The following is a 17880-nucleotide window of genomic DNA, read 5'->3' on the forward strand; positions in this document are numbered from 1 at the left end:
CCCTTCCAACCCTGACCAACCTGTAACAGTCATACTGGTGCCTGGCATTACCAGATATACCCATTATTTGGACATAAAACTTTATTTCAAAATTTTTGTTAATAACATGCAATTCCAACTGTGAGCTTAGCAACCTTCTGTTTCTCACATGAGTAAGGGCTTATAGCAGAAGGGCTGTTTCCTGTCATCCATCCTCAAATTTACCCTTCCACAAACAGGTAGCACAAAACTGCAGGCTAATGTCTCATTCAAAACCGATTTCCAGTTTTGAGGACTGAACATGTTAATCTAGACATAAACCTGGGTAGCCATTCCCATGGTGAAAGTATCTGTAGGCACTATGACGTTTGACTTCCATTCTGTTTCAGCCTATTAAGGTGTTAGGTAGGTGAACTTCAATATTAAAGAATTATGGATGTACAGGTTTTTGTGGTTTTGCCAAGGGTCTGTGAAATAACAGCGCCAGTTTTATCAGTTTCCCCAAAGATTCCCAGTACTCGATAGTCCCACCGTGTCCCATGGGGGGCTGCACAGACCCATAAAAGAACAGCAGAAATAATGTTTTTCAGCAAAATTATCTCTAAGTTTCTCTGCAATGTTGGCAAAATTATTTTTGATGCCTCCCAAGGTGAGGGGTCGGCATGGGCTGGTCCTGCTGCGGGATGGGGAGTGGGCAGAGGTGGGATGCAGAATGAAGGAGATTGCTGTACTGCCGCTGCTCTGTCTCTGCGAGCGCAGCCCCAGGACCCAGCCATGGGTCCCTGTCCTGGGGGGGTCCCTGTCCCGGTCAGTGAATGTGGCTCCTCCAGCAGACACCGGGTGTGCTGGAACTGCTGGAAGCTTTTTAGGACAGCACACTTCACCTTCCTGTGTCATCATCTTAAATTTCTTTAAAGTATATCCTCCCTAGAAGAGTGTTTATGTGCCAGAAGGCTCTCATGTTTTTTCTTGGTTGTATCTCTTGGTCTAATGAGATCAAACCTCTTCTCACAAACTTGCTGTGCTTCTATTTTCTGGTATTTAAAAGGAAAATGGGCGTTTCTAAGAAAAATGCAAGTGCTGTCTGTTTCTTAAGACTCGTGTACACAGATATCTTAAATTGAAGAATAGATTACCTTCATTGAGTAGAAGGGTAATTCATTATGTGAAGTATTCTTGAACAACACTAAAATGAAATTTTAAGTGATAAGCAAGGTCCGATGTAGAACATCTGCATTTGATGAATTCATCCCTTCTGTAGTTTTTGTTGGATTCCCGTACGAAGGCACTACCCTGAAGTTTTGCTGTGCAGCTGTCCCCATCCTTAAAATAACTGCGCCAATAATCTAGGTTTGATGCTTAATTACAACATCTTGTTCCCCAAAGTGCAGGTACTAGTGATGGAGTATACACATCATGGATGGGAGAGGCTACCATTTCTCACTGAAACCGTTACCTTTGGGTTGCCAGGGAGCCGCAAAATTTACTCGAAAAGGAAGTTAGCGGTTTTGTTGGCTGTCTCGGGTAGGGACCCATGATCAAGCTCTTCCAGGGGAGGGAACAATGGGAAATTTAGGATAATCTGAATATTGATGAATAAGAATTTCTTCTTTGTGCTAATTTTACTTTTGCTCTGCCTTCCAGCTCCAGTAAATCCACATCTACGTAAGTATATCTTTATCTTTTTAGCTTTTATGTGTATGAAGAAGTGTCCTTGCATCTGTTGTCCCTCACAGTTAAAAAGTAAATGATAAGTATTTCACTTTCAGTTGCAGCCCATGAATTGCAGGGACTGCCTTGGTTTTGTGTGCAAGCTAGGCTGGCATTCCTCTTGTTCTGCCAAGGTGCTAAAGCAAGAGTAGACGGAGGAAGGAAAAATTATAGCTCCAGCTCATCTTTCTTTCTCACTGCCCCAAACAGTTCATCTAAAGGAAAGCACTAATGTTTTCCATTTGCAGCTCAGTATGTATGGGTGGTGTCATAGTTTAGTCAGGGGAGTAGCTAAATACCTGAAAGTTCAAGTGCTGTGTAGGAACTATGTCTGCACCTCAAAAGGTATGGTAAAAATCTTGAAGGAAAAGTCAGTTTGTGAATTTTTCTGAATTTAATTGTCCTTGCATAAGAGCTGCATTTGCAATTCTTGAGTTATTTTTATACTTCCAAGGGTCATCAGAAGCTCATCTGCAGCTTTAAAACAAAAAGAAGAATGTTTTTTTCATGCAGTGCGTACAGGAATCATGGCCCTTATTATCACAGAGAAATGTGGAGACCAAAAGTGTAACTCGGGTGTGAAACTAGACAAATTCACATGAGACAGCTCCACGACCGTGGTAGAAAATGCAAACTCTGACTATGTATTTGCTAAAGTGCTGGTGCTCGGGCACGGGGATGTTTCAGGGTAGGAAGGGCTTCTCTTGCAGTTTGCTCTTACACTTTTCCATGGGCACCAAATCCCCACAAATGTCACAGACGGGAGACTGAGCTGGAGCTTTAGTACGTCCCAGCAAAACCACCCTATCCTAACAGTCCCCACATCTATCTACTTCATCCTTTTCTTCCACGCCACAGCAAAGGCATGTTTTACTGTCACAACATATTCTACCATTACTCTTGCTTTTAATAACATATGCAAAAAATATTCCTGTAGAGGGAATGGAATTCAGTCTGTCAGTATTGCTGCTGTCGTGCAGCCGTAATCGGGCAGAAAAGCAGCACTGGGCTGTGCGAGCAGCCTCTCTCTCCATCCCTCGCACACGACGGCTAAGCCTTTCTGTAAATTTTAAACTTATTTGCGGAAGATCTTGTGCAATGCATTAATAATTAATCGGGGCTTAGTTCGAAGCTCACGGGAGCTGAAGGAACCACTCCCATTGACTTAAATGAGCAGTAGATGAGACCTTCGCTAATGAATGTATTAAATATATACTCTATGATGTTAAGAAAAAAAATGCATTGCAGTCCCAAGTGCTTCACACTGTAGTCCTCTATGATTTTAAGATCTGAAACTGTCTTGTTTTCAAAATGTCTCTATAGCTCTATTAGGCACGTGGTAGAGCGCAGGTGGCATCCAAATGGCCTTTGCCGTAGGGAGCATGTTAGCTCAAGGGAGGAAGGGCATCTCCGGCAATGTGTCCACCGTTTCTACTTTCTAGGGCTGCCTCTCTCTTCACTGGTGATGAAGGGAAATTTTGCCCACCAGAACTATCGGGTACCCAGTGTAACTTCTTTCAGATGACCAAAGAGATGGTAAAAATTTTGTTTGCTTTTTTTCCCCAAAGATTCTTTGAGTGAAATCCTTTGACAGGTAGGAAAATCATGGGCTGCAAATGGGTTCAAGCCTGGAAGCTGGAGAAGAGAGATTCTGTCTCCCATAACTAATTCAATCTCATCGTTATGTGTGCTTTCTACAAAAGTTTTGGTTTTTTCTAAACCTATTGGGCTGAATTCTGTTTTTATTTACACCACTGTGAATGAAGAATAAGAGCTGTATTCAACTACGACAAGATACTTGTTTTGGAAACTGCAGTCACGTTCTTCCTGCTTCAGTTCTGGAATAATCACATTGCATAAATCCTTCCTTTTTATGAAATTTCTGCAATACATAAGCAACATGAAATGACTTAAACACTGAGATGTAGCCTCAGATCTACATTTTATTTTGTAACATATAATATAAACAGTGTAATGTAAACCGTAAGGTTTTCATATCAGTTAGTGCCACTAGATGTTACTCCTGAATAATGGAAGAGATTAGATGTTAGAGAGTCATATTCAACTTGAATTTTATGGAAACAGATGACAAAAATTCATACTACAATGAGGAGTGTTTCACCTTGAGAACAGTTTCAGATTTTGCCCTAATTGGCAATGAAATTATTAATAATGTGAATCCACTTCCAGAGCTGACATGCTTTGACAAAAATTGATTACTATCTTTAATGTTAATTAGCACCATTGTTAGTGCTATCAGCAAAGCATAGTGATCTGAGTGGTGTCATGAGCTGGAGCACCCATGGGTGCTTGGGGAAGGGCTGGCTGTTCCTCCTGCACTCGGTGTGCCCCATTAATTATCAGGTCAATACCGTCCAGATCTATTTAAATGCTCTACTTCTTGCATTAAAAAAAGTACTGAGCTAATCCTGAGGAACTATTTCCCATTTTTATTCTTCTGTCAGTTTTTAAGTAGTGTTTAGTGCCAAGAATGTTTCACACTAACCTTTTCCAACATATTCCAAATCACGGAGTCCCACATGAAACCAGTGTTTTCCTATTAAATAAATAGCAAACTTTTACTTACCATTTTTCATCTGGCCTGAATAGTTTTGTTTTTTTTTTTAAACTTGAAGAAAAATCTTTTGTTCTGCTGATGTGGAATTTCTTAATGAAGCTCTGAGGGCATGGTGTGACATGCAAATGCGGCTTTTAAGGTACTGGAGGGGCAATGTTAGGAACTGCTGAATGGCTGAAAATGCTTTGTGTTAATTCACTTTGCTGCAGGACTGGTTCTGGTAGTCAGAATTTTTCTCCTTTAGTTACTGTTTTACCCTTTAGTTTCATCATGCTGTGAAGAAACAGCACCATTTTTACTATAGGAAGAGCTCACCTAAGTGGAGGTGGAAGCCAAAGCACAAAATAAAGTGTAAACCAAGCAATTTTGGAGCTCAAGTTGTGTAAAAGGTATTCTTGGCGATGAGAGGCACAGCTGGCATTTTTTTCAGACTGGTTCATTCAAGTCCTTGTGTCTTTCAAGAGCTTTGTCAGAGTCTTTGTGTTCTCTTCTTGGTCCTCAAGATAAAGATGGAGATGTCGGTCTGCATCTATTCACATGCTTCTCTCTGGAAGAATTTTTGGATGTTACCTGCCTATGTGTATTCCTTGTGGCCTCATTCTTTGATTTGCTCCTCTCAGGAAGAACCACAATTAGGCCTCTACTTGTATTTCTTCTCTGCAATGCTCATGATGGTGCTCCTCCATTAAATGATTTTCTATATTGCCACTTCTTCATCATTCAAAATTCAGGATTTGGAAGACCTTGCTTCTGGAACCAAACCAAGGTTCAAGGTCCTGAAATTGACTCACCATCATGGCAATGGTTATGAGTCACGTTTGCCAGTTATGAACTGTCCTTTAGGAAGTTAATTCTCCTGGAGGATCTAATAAAGTTGATGGATTTACTGAGAAATTAAGTCAATCTTCTTGAGATGCTAATAGCCAAGGAAGCTTCTGTGGACTGCATTTTTGTGATAACCTGGTTTTATACAATGGTGTTTTATGCTGACTCTCGTGGAGGGGGGTACAATTTGTGTTGCTCTTTGGACAGGCAGAAGCGAAATGGGGAAGACTTGGAAATTGCTCCTAATGCACCTTGTGGTTTGCAATGAATTTTTCAAGCCTGCTTTTTCAGTCTGCAGTATTACCTGATTTTAAATAAGCTTCAGACCAGCGTCCTTGCTTAGCAGTACATATCCAAGCTAAGCTCTAGGTCCCTCTGTCTTCACTGATTTACAGTGAAGCTCCAGTGGCTTAAGTGGATTTATAGTTCACCAAAACCCCAAACCTGCAAACATTTATATACCTTCTCAGTTTAACACAGTTGAATAATCCCATGACGCCTGGTGTTAAGAGTTCCTCATAACAATGAATATAAATTGCGCCCCTATAAAGAAGGCCGTAGCTGACACAGTATGCAGGCAGCTGCATTCTCCCTAGAGAAGAGAGATTTGCTTGTTTTCTCAGATAAATCAATTGACTTTGCTGGAAGAGTACACTCAGCAATCACGTGCATAAAATTAAGCTTTTGCACATTTTTCTACATAGGGCCTTATTCTACTCTGAGATGAAAATTGAACCTTGAAGTTTTGATTTATTTTGTTTCCTAAATGTCTGACAGTAGGACTTTCTCATCCCATCATAACCCAGCAGGTAGGATCGCTGGACTGGTGTGTCTCCATTTCGCAAAGGAGAAGATCCCAGTAATCCTCTCTGGCGTTCTTGGCATTTTTATCCTTTAGACCTAAGCTTTTACCAGTTGACTTCAAGTAGCTAACAGAAGTCTTAGTGAAAGTCTAGGAGATGTCTTCAGGACATGATACAATCGCCTGTCCAGCCCATATAGGTTCAGATAGACCTAAACCTTCCTACCAGGTCTTTGTCTAATTGGATATTATAATGCAATGCTCTTCCTGAGCAGTCTATTCATGTGCTTCACTGTCCCGATTTGTAGAGATTTTCTTCATGCCTACCTTAAAGCTCCTTTGCTCTCATTTTAGCCATTAGTTGCTTTCCCATCCCTATTGAAAACCAAGAATAGTTTAGGAGATGTCACTTGGAGATAATGATTTAATTTTGAAAAGTTGCTGTCCTCTTTTCCCTAATATTCTTATCCCTAAACCAAAATAACCCACATCTCACTTTTTTTTCCCCGTAGTTCATGTTTTACAGACATGCTGCCTGTTCTTCTCAGCTTTTTAGAAATGCTAGCTGGGTAAGAAGACACGGTATCTCTAAGGGCGATTGTATGCATCTGAATATGTGAGGAGGAGCTGTATAATAAGATTTGAGTACAATTTCAAGTAACACTGACACAGATTGATGACCGTGATTTCTTTTTCATTGGGGTCACTGCATAAGAAAACGTACACTGAACACTAGTAATTGACATAAAATAAATGTATGTTTATTTTCCAGTGCTGTTAATAAGCATCATCCCACAATGTGTTTGTTAGAATTGAAAAGTACTTTAACAAATGAGCATAGGATGAATAGCTTCAGCCACTAAATTTCTGCTCATTTGCTGCATTGGCAGGAGAGTTCCACTGTGGGTTTGAGGACGGTAACATTTGCCTTTTCACTCAAGATGACACGGACAATTTCGACTGGACAAAACAAAGCACTGCCACTAGAGACACAAAATACACCCCAAACACTGGGCCAAATGCAGATCGGACTGGCTCCAAGGAAGGTAAGCCCCAGCGGTCCCTGGTCCCCCAGCACTGGGAGCTTTACTGCTCCGTCGGGGTGAGGGACATGTCCAGGACAGCCAATTCAGCCAGCTACATCATTTTTCTTGATCATACCAAGAATAAGCATATGTCAAGGACTTCTAAAAGAAATTGCCAGTGCTGAGGCATGCGGCTGGTCCCAAAGCACAACCCACTAACAGTGCCATTAACCATCTTATATTGTTTCTATTGTGCCATTTTCAAAACGATTGCTTTCACGTTATAGTCTAGTGGGGAAATATTCTGGCACATCTTGAAATATTATTCTGGTTTATGTCATTTAAATTCTAACTTGGACTCTCTCAGACTGTCACAAAGAGATTTTTTTTTGCCCCATTTTTACTTTGGGTGTTGCTGAAATGTGTAATTTTCAGTCTGCTACCCCGGTTAATGGAAACGTGCCATCTTGACTGCAGTGTGTATTTGCATTTGAAAAGTCAGGCATATTGTGTTGAATTTATCAAGTACTGCAGTAACTCGTGCAATTTTATTGTATGCCCCCTGCCTACGCTACCAAAGTGGAAAAAAAAATGATCCTGCATTGTATTTGTTTGGTGGGATTAAGTAAATACTATCTCTGTTGTTGGCACAGTCCAGGATCAGAATAAATTAATATTGTCTTCTGTTGTGAAAGTGAGCTTTTGAATATGTGATTGACACGGCCAGTTGAAAATGTTCCTTGAGAAGTTTCCATCGAGTCATTTTCCTTTTATTTTACAAGTCCTCCCTGCTCACTGTTTAAAGGAACAAATTGCAACCTTGAGAGTGAAGTCTGAACTCCGTCATAAAGATTTTTTTCCTTTTCTTGCGCATATGCAATGTTACATCAATTTGAAGTTGTTTATGAGTACGGACCTGCTAGACCTGCTTTTTCTCTTGGTAGAAAATGTGTCTTTGAAGCAGTTGTGGAAAACACATGGGCTTAATGCAGAAGAAATATGTCCCAGAAACCATGGTGATGTGAGATGAATGTGGAAAATGAATCAAGATGCTTGATAGTCCTGGTGTCTTCCTGCATGTGTATGTGTTGGATTTTGAAGACTGCAACCTAACGATTTCCATTTGGACTTCCCCTAGGTTTCTACATGTACATTGAGACATCTCGCCCCAGGCTGGAAGGAGAAAAGGCCAGACTTGTTAGTCCTGTTTTCAGTGTCGCTCCAAAAAATCCTTACGGAGCTACGAACACTGCCTATTGTTTTAGCTTCTACTATCACATGTATGGACAGCACATAGGTGAGAGAAAGCCAATGACCTTATCTTTTCACTTTGGGAGAAATAGCAGGAGAAATGTCACTCGTATGAAAGAAAAGCATGGGAAGACTGCCAATGCCTGCAAGGGGCCATTGCAACCAAAGCTAGCAAGAGAGGTGCCTGACGGTGTCCTGATTGCTGTAAAACTGTGTTTTCCACTAATCAGCGCGCTAACAGGAGCCTCTCTTACAGCTGGGAAGTATTTGGTGTATGTGTGAGGTTTTCAGCATGGGAACTTTAGGGCGTGAAAACAGAAGAGGTAATGTTTGCAAGGACTTTGCCTGATACTAGCGCAGTGTTTTGAGTCGCTCCTGGCTAGATTCAAGATCAAGCAGTTGGCAGGAGCACTCCTCACGTGCTGGCAGCTGGAGCGGCGCAGCCCGTGCGCGATGCGGCAGCACACGGTTCCTTTGTAAAAGTCGTGAACAATTCGCTCATAAGCTGTGGGAGTATATATTTTCAAGGTGCATCTGTAAGTCTGTTTTTAGTCATAGCTCTTTCAGCACACACACTTGATTTCTTTCTGTAGTGTGAAAAAAAGGTGTGGGAAAACATAAAAGTATAAACGATAGAGAGCCAATCTTTATAAATCCTGTAAATCCCTCTGGGGTGCTCGGTGCTCACCGGTGTGTCAAGAGGCTTTCCAGTGCCAAGCTGACCTGACTTGTTGTATTTTTATATATATTTCAAGGGCAAGCACATCCTCACAGTGCATTCTGGTGGTTGCTTCGGAAAACCTTCGCCTGCCCCCAGGCAGAGTTCAGATTTTAAATACAGCAGACAAGTTCACTTAGGTTTTTTGTTAGTTGTTTCTGCACTGCAAGCACATGAACGCAGCTCCAGATCTAAATTCTCCTGGCTCTATGTTGCAGCAGGAGCTTGGCTGTTTATTAGAAGGAAACGATTGAGCCATGCCATGCTTAGTGAAAAAATATAAACTGCCCTATATGGTCATATACCAGACTATTTCTGGTATATGACAGTGAAGAGCAAAGTTACAAACATAAAGGGTCAAAGAATTTTTCTGGAATGCCTTAGAGTTGGGATAAAGTCTAAGAAAAACAGCCACTGAGGCTGACATCTGTCCACAAAACAGTGACCTCTCATTGGTGCAATTTTGTTTTGTTTTGTTTTTTTTTTTTCCTGGACTACCTTTTCAACAAGGGTCTGTGTCCTCAGCTTTTTTGCTAAGATCACCCTTTCCTGTGTATGTGTAATTTCTTGACTTGACCTGTATAATGCTGGCTGATGAAGGAGCTGGCCCACAGGTGAAGATGGTGACAATGATGGTTAGTGGTCATTGCTACATAGGATTTGTTCATGGCAATGTGGACACCTAGCTGTCGACAACCAAAATTGCTTGATATCACTTTTGTTCTTTAATGTTAAAAAAATATAATTACCATAATTTTAGCTAATGTTCAACATTATCTACTTTTAAATCGCTTTGTGAAAAATTATGTATTATTCTGTCTTTAACAGAGGAGAGTAAATTCATAGCATCAGCCATGTGTTCGAATGCATGCTCATACGTGTCTACTAAATTCAAAATTTTTATTCCTCATAATGACAAAATGTTATGAAACACATGAGCATGCAACATGCATACGAGAAATAAATTATGAAATCAGTAAACACATACCATTTCATTCCCCAGATGTGAACTCTGTCACTGAAATTGTTCACATGAGGATAATGAAGAGAAAAGAAAAACCTAATGAATGATAAAATTCTAAGACTTTAACAATTTAAGCACATGATTATTGTATGAACAGTCGTATTGATGACGTAACTGCTTTAAAGAGTTTTTAAAGGTTTGTGGTCTTAGAAATTACTTTGGGTTAGGACAGGGGTTATTATAACACAATGATTTGCCCAGAGGAATCAAACCTTATCATGACACAGTGTTTCAGATGATGTGTTCTTGTGGTAAGGAAGCCCACCAGCTTCCTGGGCTGCATTGGGCAGAGAGTGGCCAGCAGGTCAAGGGAAAGGACCCTGCCCCTCTGCTCAGCACTGGAGAAACACAGCTGGGGTGCTGGGTCCAGTGCTGGGCACCCCAGTACAGGAGAGACATGGACTTACTGGAGAGGGTGCAGCTCAGGACTATGAAGATGATGAAGAGACTGGAGCATCTCTGGTATGGAGAGAGGCTGAGAGAGCTGGGGGTGCTCGGCCTGGAGAGGAGAAGGCTCAGGGGGATCTGATCAATGCACATGAATACCTGAAGGGAGAGTGTAAAGATGGAGCTCAGAGATGCTCAGGGACAGGACAAGAGGCAATAAGCACAAATTGAAATAGAGGCAATTCTCTTTAAACATAAGGAAAAAAAAAAAAAGTTAGCCGTGAAGGTGGTCAAACACTGGCACAGGTTGCCCAGAGAGCTTGTGGAGTCTCTCTCCTTGGAGATATCCAAAATCCAATTGCGCACGGTCGTGGACAACCTGCTCTCATCTACCATGCTTTAAGCAGGGGTTTGGATAGGACTATCTCCAGGGTGCCTCCAACCTCAACAATTCTGTGGGAAATATTTAATTGATAATATTTTTTTTCAGAAGAATTACATTTTATTAAGGATTAATCCCCCGTGGAAAATTCTAAATCTTATTGCTGAAAGAGATTGACTGTTTTATCACAAGCTGTTAGAAGCCTTGACCCTTCACTGCTGTTCTGGAATTTGCAGCTGACATATCGAAGGTGCTTCTTATCCCCTTTTGGGAATGAGCTATCGGCTGTGATAAGCACTGCCAGCGCATTGATGTCTTCACAAGAGCAGGATAGGAGCTGCTAACTGAGACGTCGTATATGAGCTCTGTGCTGTAGGATCTCTCTTTTGAATAACCATGAGCTGCTGATTCTTGCCTTGACTTAATTGAAAACTGGAAGTGACTTTCAGGGGAATTTGGCTTAAATAAGTTCCAGCCTTTTCCTTCCTCGGACCTGGAAACAGTGTGTTTGGAGAAGGTGCATGGCCATTAACCTTTGATTTTTCACCCAAAGTGCTGCAGCATTGTTCAGCCCCCCCCCGTCCATTTCTCCTGGATTGCTTTATTCTCCCTAGTTATCAGTGTCCATAAAATTTCCAAGCAGTATTAAGGTTATTACTCCCATGTCTCAGGGGCAAAGTACTTTGTTTCCAAAACAGTTGCGGTGCTGATCAAATTGTTTCTGCATTTCTGACAAGGTTTTGAAGAATCTCTAATAAAACAGAACGTCATCCTGAAATGATGCTCTGTTGCTGGTGTGGACTGGTCTTGGAGGCTTAAGGGAAAAGATACTCATCCTTCATTCTTAAAAATGAGTGACACCAGTGACATCAATTTGAAAATATGCCTGTTGCACTATATTGGAAAAAAAAAAAACAAACTACCAGTTTATCCAGGTCAGCTTCTGTGCCTGCTGTTCAGGTCTTCGGTGTCCCTGGAGAAGAGGCTGAAAATTTCTGTAGCAATAAGAAGAGGTACTTGGGAGTCTTTGCAGAGAGCAGAGCACAGATCTGAGATTAGCACTTACGCTGCAGCACAGCTCTGACAAAATAAACAAGGACCTATGTCCCACGCCATGGCACTGAGATTCAGGAAGATAAAGTGTTTCGTTACCTGAAACAGATGGCTCTTACTTACAAGTCAGATGATTGTAATTCCTGACAGATCACACAGAGCTAACTTGGAGAATACTGACTGCCAGAGAAACGGCATGCACTTTGCTCCACACCCTTCAAAAGGAGAAGGTAGATTATCCCTAAAGCATAAGAGAAGTAGAAGTTCCCATTGCTTGATTTGCAGCAAACAATAAGCCATTGTTGGGGAAGAAGAAAATGAAGAATCGCTGTCCTTATTGTGTCTCTACGTTGAGACAGAAAGAGGCTGTAGTTCCATTATAGGTGTCGACATCTTTTAAAACAATCTATATTTCCCATTCTTCCATCTACACCCTCAAATGGCACTCCAAGAACAATAATTTTTCTTGTCATTAGAGAGCCATCACAAAACAAAAAGTGGAAGCAGAACATGCTCTCAGAGCATACTGTGAAAGCTGTTTGTGTTCGCACAGTGACGAGCTCTCAAAATGCCACCCCGGTGCTGCAGCTGGCGATGTCTCCGGAGCACCCTGCACTCTCTTGGCAGGACGCTGTCAGAGAGTAAACTTTATTCCTTAATTCACAGTTGTTACTCCTGCACACTGTTTTTGTCTCCTACCCAAGAGTCACTTCATTACCCATTTGCCTAGAGTTTGGAAGAGTTTGAAATCTTTAGATGCATCCTTGCTGGCCACACGTCAGTGTGAGCTCTGTAGCCAACCTATCCTCCCCCACAGCATCTGCTTTGCAAAGGCTGTGTAACTTTTCCAAAACCTTACTGGCAGAATTTGAAGGATAAGGATCAGTTGGAGGTGTCATTCGTTAAGTTTTCAGTGATGTTTTGGGCAGGTGTGTGTGCATATCTAGCAATGAGGGTCAGGCAGGTACATCCATACTAACCAACACGCTGGACAACGACTGAGCGTATCTGGTACAGTAATGGCTATTTTATATTTTAAGTAAGACTGCTATCGTTCTGCTGTGAATTTGAAGAAATCATGTGACACAGAGAGGCTGAGTATGCTATGAACAATCTTAAATCTCTGTAACCTCAGCAGTGATGGAATTACATGCTTTTCATACCTAAATTATTCAGTTATTCCAAAGAGCCCTGCAACATGGGCTGTATCAGCCTGCACAAAGAGGTGAAACAATTAGCCAGCAATTCATCCCTTGCTTCATAGGGCCATTGCTTTTTGTCTTTTAGAAAAATAACATTATGTATAACTCTATTTTATAACTTTAGGTAGTCTTGTCTAAGACCCTGCCTTTTTTCAGACCGTAGACCCAGCACAGTTGTTGAAAAAAGTCTTGGAGGGAAGCAGATGGGAAGGAAGGGAGAGCTGTTGTATCTGAACAGTACAAACCTTGCCCAAGAGCTGTCGTTGCCGTTTGGAAGAGGGCTGAGGCTGAGCAGCCGCTGGCTGTGAGCAGCCCTGCGACACATTACGGAGCTGGGCTGCAGGACTGCTGCAGGGAACCCTCCTGAGCATTTCCCTTCTTGCAAGCCCTTGCTGTTTCAGGTCTTTTTGTTTTACCCAGTAGTGTGTGTGTAGGCAGAGACAGAATGTCCTCGTCAGAAGCTGTGTTTCCTTTGTGCTGCTTCTGCACCCTCCCCTGCATTTGAAAAATAAAATTCTGCAGTGGGAGGCAGGTGGGAGACACGGTGCCGCCCAGTCGCTCCAGCGAGCATCGCTTCCCCCACCTCCTTCAAAGAAGATGTATGGCCTCATTCTGGGCACCCTGGTGAAATAGCCGTGATGAGAATATTTGCTGCTCCATTACACGTGTAGCCTTATGTTTTTCAAGACGCTGAGTTTTGCTGTTGCTAGAAATAAGAACTTTTTATTAGCAGGGCTGAGTCACTGTGCAGCTGCCTCCGATCTGAGAGGTTTCATTACAAATATAATTTGTATGAGCTTCCCAGCTGCCATGCCTAACACCCGAAAAAAACAGTGGTCTTGTGTGAACTTGACTGTGAACTTTCTTGAATGAAGGCTAATGCGGTGACTTACATAGTACAAAGAGACATCACGGGCCCACGTATCTGCAGATGACAGTGGTGGGCAAGAAGGAACAAAATCTCCAAACTATGTGAATTACTGAACCCTGATAAATGAAGTCGATGCATTTGCTGTCTCTTGGTGCACCAAGTCAGTCTGGTTTCTGCTCGTGGTCTGAGACAGTGAGGTTAACCAGAGAGAAGGGCTGCTGAATGCAGGCGATCTGTTACCTGTTGCGAGTAGTGTCTGTGCTGGAACCAGTAACTTAACGGGCAGCAGCAGGGAAAGACCCAGGTCTGTGGGGTTTTCCTCCACAGTGAGGGACTTTAATGAGGTTATTTTAACTCAGGATTATGTTGTTCTTCAAAAATACTCCTTAGCAGCAGTAAGGGCATCACGTCTATCTCTGAGATAGACTTGCCAGGCTCTACGGCACTCCATTGGTTAAATGATGTACAGAGTAAACAAAAAGGTGAACAGTCTTTATAAGCAGGAGCTAAGCATAAAGCAACCAAGTTGCTTATTTATCCTTGGGTAAGGAGGTTATAAATGCCTCATTTACACTAAAGCACAGAAAACCCTTTTTGCCTGTCTCACCCTGGGAAGCCTCGTGTCCTTCCTGAGCCGCAGGGAGCAACGGGGGAGCGCACTCCCCGCGCACTCAGTTCCCCTCTGCTGTGAATTCACATCACCAGTTCACAGTGTTCAGAAGTTCAATAGTTTTTGAATTTATGACAAGAAACTCTCCACAGCCACTCAGACCTAGCGGAGGCCCATGTAAAATGGGGAGGGGGATGAGCAGGGGACTGCTGCCATACCCAGCCCAGCGTCTCTGCTCCATCAGAGAGCCTAACCAATTCCAGTTCTCCACCTCTCTTCTAGGAAGCTTGAACGTTTACCTGCGGTTGAAAGGTCAGACTGCGATAGAGAACCCATTGTGGTCTTCAAGTGGAAATAAGGGACAGCACTGGAACCAAGCCCGCGTTAATATAAACCCCCCAACTTCATTTCAGGTAATGGCTTGTGCATCGCACAGCAGGAACGGGAGTATTCGGTTTTTGGAGGGAGGGGGCCTGTGTACGCTGACCCTTTCCTTCTGACACAGGATTTCACAACATCATTTCAGCTCTGAAAGCTGCTTTATGGACAGATAATTGCTTTCCTTGCTTTAAATAGGTGAGCACCGTAGAGCTTAATAAAGCACACTTCAGTGGCAGAACAGCAGCTATTTGCTTGAAGGCAAAATGTCTTTCAGTTTTCAGAAGATGCTGGTAGCCAATGTAAAACGTTTTTTTTTATTTCAGATTAGCAACTGGAATACAAAATTCCTTCTTGTGAAAAAATATTTAGGGTCCATGATACAGTGCCTGTGTTAGAGGTCTCTTGAAATGCATACATTTTCTGCAGAAAAAGGAATGATCTGTGAGTCTTTGCTGAAAGGTACCAAAGCAGCCTTGCTGCCTGCGCAGAGCTCTGGTACAGCAGAGCTGCACCCCTCGTTCACTAGGCGCATGCAAGTTATGACAGGTTTTCACACATTTCATTTTTGGTTTGACAGTGAGATGCTGATAGACTATTACGGGCAGTTCTCATTCACGCTGTGAGCTGTTTGTAACTGGAACAGACCCAAAAAGGCAGCTGCCGCGAGCAAGCCCTTGTGTGTTTGAGGCTGAGGGTATCATCGTGGATGACGGGAGTCACAAGCTGTGCCCTGCGGTTCAATGTTCTCCCGGCTCCTCTGTCCCCTGTCTGTAACCTCCAGGTCCCCTGGGGGAGATAAAAAAAGAGTCGTTTGGTGCAAGTCAAAATTGCCACCTTAGACATGCAGATTGGGATTCACTTTATGGGTAATTACTGATCCTGACCCGTTGTTTTTATTTCCATGCATCAGAGGCAATGATGGAAGAGAAATGATTTGGGAAACATGATCGCAGAAGCATTGCATGGGGAGAAATCAGAGGAAAATTGAATGAGAGGGATATGTGAACTATAGCATTACATGATGTTTGAGTGGGACAAAGTGGCAGAACTGGGGAGGAAGAGTGCACAGAAGAGGGATACGAGTGTTAAAATACACTCGGTGCACGGGACCAAGTACAAGGGAGCTGATCAGAGTGGGTGAGTTTTGCATTGGTGAAGTCAGGATAAATCCAAGAAGTCTGAACAGTGAAGGAGAGAAGAATGATTTAGTGTCGGAACATAATAAATGGACTGGTAAAGGAGGAGAAGAGATGGCTGGGGAAGCTGAAACCAAAGTGATCGCAGTTGTGTCCGAGAGGGATTCCTGAGGCCTGGGACGGGCTTTAGGAGAAGCAGGGGAAGGACGAGGACATCAGCTCCAGGCAGAGAGGTGCAAAGGATTTGGTGCCAGCAATGCAGAGGCGTGGAGGAGGGTGATGGGGTGCAAACCTGGGATCACGTCGTCAGCATGGAGAGGAAGGTGTGAGTTTGGGTGGAAGGGCAAGCTGGGGTGTCTGCCTTGCAGGGGGCCGTCCAGGGTGAGGCATTGGCAGAGGAGCCAGAGGCCACAGCCAGCAGGTCCCGGTACCCAGGCTGCTGCATCCACCGTGCAGTCGGAGCATCAGCCCTTGCACGGGGCCCTGTTGCTTTCAGAAAAGTTGCAGGGGTCACTCCTGCTACTGGTGCACCCACTCGCGTTGCTTTAAAACCGTATTCACTGGTGCCACTAGCTGGGGCACAACATGGAAGCTCCTCTACTTGGCTATTTTTCACCTTTTACATTGTTGTGTTTAAAGGGTTCAGCATAAAATGAATGTAAAGCCGTGAAGCTCTGCACAAATATAACAAATAAATGTCAGAGTGGTTGGAACCTTAAATTACTTTTTTAGCAGCTCTTGCATCAAGCAAACTTTATTTTCCATTTAGGAGTCTAAGTAGGAAAGAATATAAATCTCCTAGTTAAATTTAAGGAGGGTGAATTGAAGTGAATCTTTGCATTAAAACAGTACACTGACACAGAATTAAAACTTTTTATAGGTTAATTTATATGGGTAAAAGTGCAGCCTAGGTTTGTTTTATACCTTCCCAGTCCCTGTGATACATAGCAAAGCTTCTGTCATGAAGAACTGAGAGGACTACGGTGCTTTGAATCAGAAAAAGTATTGCATAAAAGCTATGTCAGTAAGATAGTCACTTATTACCTATGTTTAAAGAATAAACAACAAAAAAAGAGAGCGCGTGGAAGTGATACATTGCACGTTGGCATCTAGGAAGGTGCCAATTTTAGTTCCGATTTGAGTAGGAGCACTGCCATCACCTGCAGCTACACTTTCCTTGACACCTTCTTGTGTCAAAGGCATTTTTGGGAAAAGAGAGACTGATCTGCCCTTAAGTGAATGACCCTGCCGGACCGCTGAGATCTTCAGCCCCTTACAGCGATTGTAATGGGCTTACACCCTTGTCATCACGCTGCCCGCCTGGGGACATTCATGAGGCTCCTCTCTACTTCTTATTAGGATACTGGCCAGAAAGGTAAAATCTGTCTGAAATCCTATTGAAGAAGCACGAGCTGAATCCCCCGGAGACACTCGGGATAACTCTGGAGGCACTATAGGGGTTTATTTCCATTTCCCCTGTTAAGAGAGCAGAGTGGCCTTTGCTGTAGGCATAAGCCCCTCTATTCTTCAGCTAAATGCTGTATTTTTAACAAGAGCTTTGTAAAGTCACAGACATGCAGATAATAGGTTTTGGAGGATACTGATAAGGGATTCTGATCATCTGGCACCTCCTGCAAATAGCTGTGAACTGCAGGCTGGATTGTGCTCCGTGCCTTGCCAGCACTCATCTGCAGTGATTTGTTCTGAGCATGTGGCCAAGCTGGCTAATAGCAACCCGTCTCTGAGGCCCATAAAACACACTGCCAAATGCAGATTTTAATTAAATGCTGGCTGTTGTATTTGTATAGAGTCCTTTTGTCTGGAAGCAGTGTTTTTCATTATCAGGAAAGATTTGACTTTAAACTGCATTGACTGGTTATATGCCTGCTGCCAAGGAGCAGGAGGGCAAGCTGTACTTGGGGGAGAAGACAAGACACTTTCCTCTC

General features: G+C 42.9%; 1 protein-coding gene across 1 annotated transcript in view; it reads left to right on the forward strand.

The window, feature by feature from the left end:
- Positions 1–6784: 6784 nt before the first annotated feature.
- The window catches only part of LOC104160779 (MAM domain-containing glycosylphosphatidylinositol anchor protein 2-like), a gene marked incomplete at its 5' end in the record, with an annotated part of 15166 nt that continues 4070 nt past the window's right edge, over positions 6785–17880 (forward strand). Inside the window, 3 exons of the mRNA XM_009698995.1 lie at positions 6785–6940; positions 8058–8216; positions 14700–14830. Coding sequence (XP_009697297.1) covers positions 6785–6940; positions 8058–8216; positions 14700–14830 — 446 coding nt within the window. The remainder of the gene's footprint in view (positions 6941–8057; positions 8217–14699; positions 14831–17880) is intronic.

The sequence above is a fragment of the Cariama cristata genome, unplaced genomic scaffold (genome assembly GCF_000690535.1).
Source record: "Cariama cristata isolate BGI_N322 unplaced genomic scaffold, ASM69053v1 scaffold5534, whole genome shotgun sequence".
Lineage (NCBI taxonomy): Eukaryota > Metazoa > Chordata > Aves > Cariamiformes > Cariamidae > Cariama > Cariama cristata.